Genomic DNA, 1968 nt, shown 5'->3' with positions numbered 1-1968 from the left:
AACAATTAAGCCACTCTTTCAAAAAGGAAAACATTAGACTTTGGCAAATATATTTCTGTGAGCAAGAAAGTAGAAGTATTCAAATTACTTAAAAGTATAGCAGCACATTACATAACTGAAACCTCAAGTTGTAGGTTCCTTTAAAAAAACAATAAAGAAACAGAAACATTACCTAAAACCATCAAGAGCTTTCTTCAATTTACGAGTTGCACCCATGGTCAGGCCAAAACTTCTCAGATCATGTTCATTCAACGTCTGCAGCTGCACAACAAAACAGTTTTAAAAATCTGTTTATCTATTATTACCCTAAACTTTGTATATAGTAAATTTCTTTCTATATCACACAGTCCATTCATGACACTGCTAAGTTTATAAACTTGTATAATTTTGCAAACCAAAACTGCAAATAAATACATTAACTTTTTTAAATAAAAATTAAATTACACAGCAATGAAATTGAACATGATCACTGAACATCTCTGTGCTAAATATATTAAAACTTCAATGAAATACAAGCAAACCTGGCTTTTTGAAATGGCATGAAAAGCAAAAAAAGACACTGTGAGCTTCCATGTATATTGTATTAAAGATCCCATCTCAGTAATTCCATTATTGGTGTGTATACCAGTTTATGTAAACATTACCTATCTAACATAGTATTCTATATGTCTCAATAATTTTATCCATTTCCTACTACTCCAGTTAATTAAATGTACAGTCAAAGGTTTACAATATAATTTTACCATTCAAGCCTCTTTCTGTAGTTAGTGACATTTCTCATTCAAATCTGAATATAATAACACAATATGCTCAACTTCACATTCATAGCTTTAATTATAAAATCACAAGATACAGTTTTAACTATTGCTGAAGGCAGGCTGCAAGAAAATTTCTTATACTGGCTTTGTGCACAAGCTGTACTTAATAATTTGTTTTCAACATAATTACTTAACTTGCTTTCTATGATGATTGTGTAAATCCTCAGCAAACAGACTAAGAAGAACGTACTGTATCTATCTATCTATCTATATAGATTGATAGCCAAACTGACATAAATATGTATAAACTTGAGATACAACCAGGTAATAAGTAAGGACAGATTTTGAAAATGTAAAATATGCTATGTTGTTGCAGACACTGACCTTTTCTATTGTGTAGCCATGAAGATTTTGAATATACTTGCGTAATCCCTCTTTTTTTAAGAAATGTTCTAAAGATGATATATCACTTGAATCAACGCTAGTGGAGGATGAGCCCCGATCAGTTGCCATGGAGATTCGAGATGTCCACGGTGATGTAGATCTGGAACTGGTACCAGAATGAGGTGGAGACACGTATGGGGATGACTTTGGGGATGAAAGAGGAGAAGATGTGGGGGATGACTGTCCTCGGTGTTGCAACTGGTTATGAGTTCTGGAATTCACAAAATTAAAAAAGGAAAAAAAAAGGTTGCAAACTCTCACACTATTTTTAGTTAGTCTGAGATGTTGCCTACAGAAATCTAACAAGTCTGTTAATATCAAGAGACACCTTCCTATGCCTCCAACACAGTTCCATTGAAATTATTATTCCACAGAATGAAATTATTTTTATCATGTATTTCCATTAAAATTTGTTATTTATTTATTGCAATTATTTGCACTCAGACTCTGAATTGTTTAAATGCAAGGAGATTTTCATGTTAAGTATAGAAATACAGTTTTCAAATTTCTTTTGCACAACTCCTAGAACCTACTGAATGAATAGCGTAAATTGTTTTAAGGTAATGTTTATATTTTCTATTTTCTCTAACCTGTCACTAACTGGCTATTTTCAACATAACTCCTAGAACCTTCTGAATGAACAGCATAAGTTGTTTTAAGGTAATGTTTATATTTTCTATTTTCTCTAACCTGTCACTAACTGGCTATTTTCAACATAACTCCTAGAACCTTCTGAATGAATAGCGTAAGTTGTTTTAAGGTAATG

The 1968-nt window shown here is 31.9% G+C and overlaps 1 protein-coding gene across 1 annotated transcript in view; it reads right to left on the bottom strand.

Moving 5' to 3' along the window:
* Positions 1-1968, bottom strand: part of LOC106458869 (ras-associated and pleckstrin homology domains-containing protein 1-like) — a 20874-nt gene that overhangs the window by 11818 nt on the left and 7088 nt on the right. The window contains exons 3-4 of the mRNA XM_022385231.1: positions 1143-1413; positions 173-261 (exon numbers count right to left, since the gene is read on the bottom strand). Coding sequence (XP_022240939.1) covers positions 173-261; positions 1143-1413 — 360 coding nt within the window. The remainder of the gene's footprint in view (positions 1-172; positions 262-1142; positions 1414-1968) is intronic.

This window comes from Limulus polyphemus, unplaced genomic scaffold, assembly GCF_000517525.1.
Source record: "Limulus polyphemus unplaced genomic scaffold, Limulus_polyphemus-2.1.2 Scaffold525, whole genome shotgun sequence".
Lineage (NCBI taxonomy): Eukaryota > Metazoa > Arthropoda > Merostomata > Xiphosura > Limulidae > Limulus > Limulus polyphemus.
Note: the sequence above shows the minus strand (reverse complement) of the source record. Positions and strands in the feature narration are given on the sequence as shown.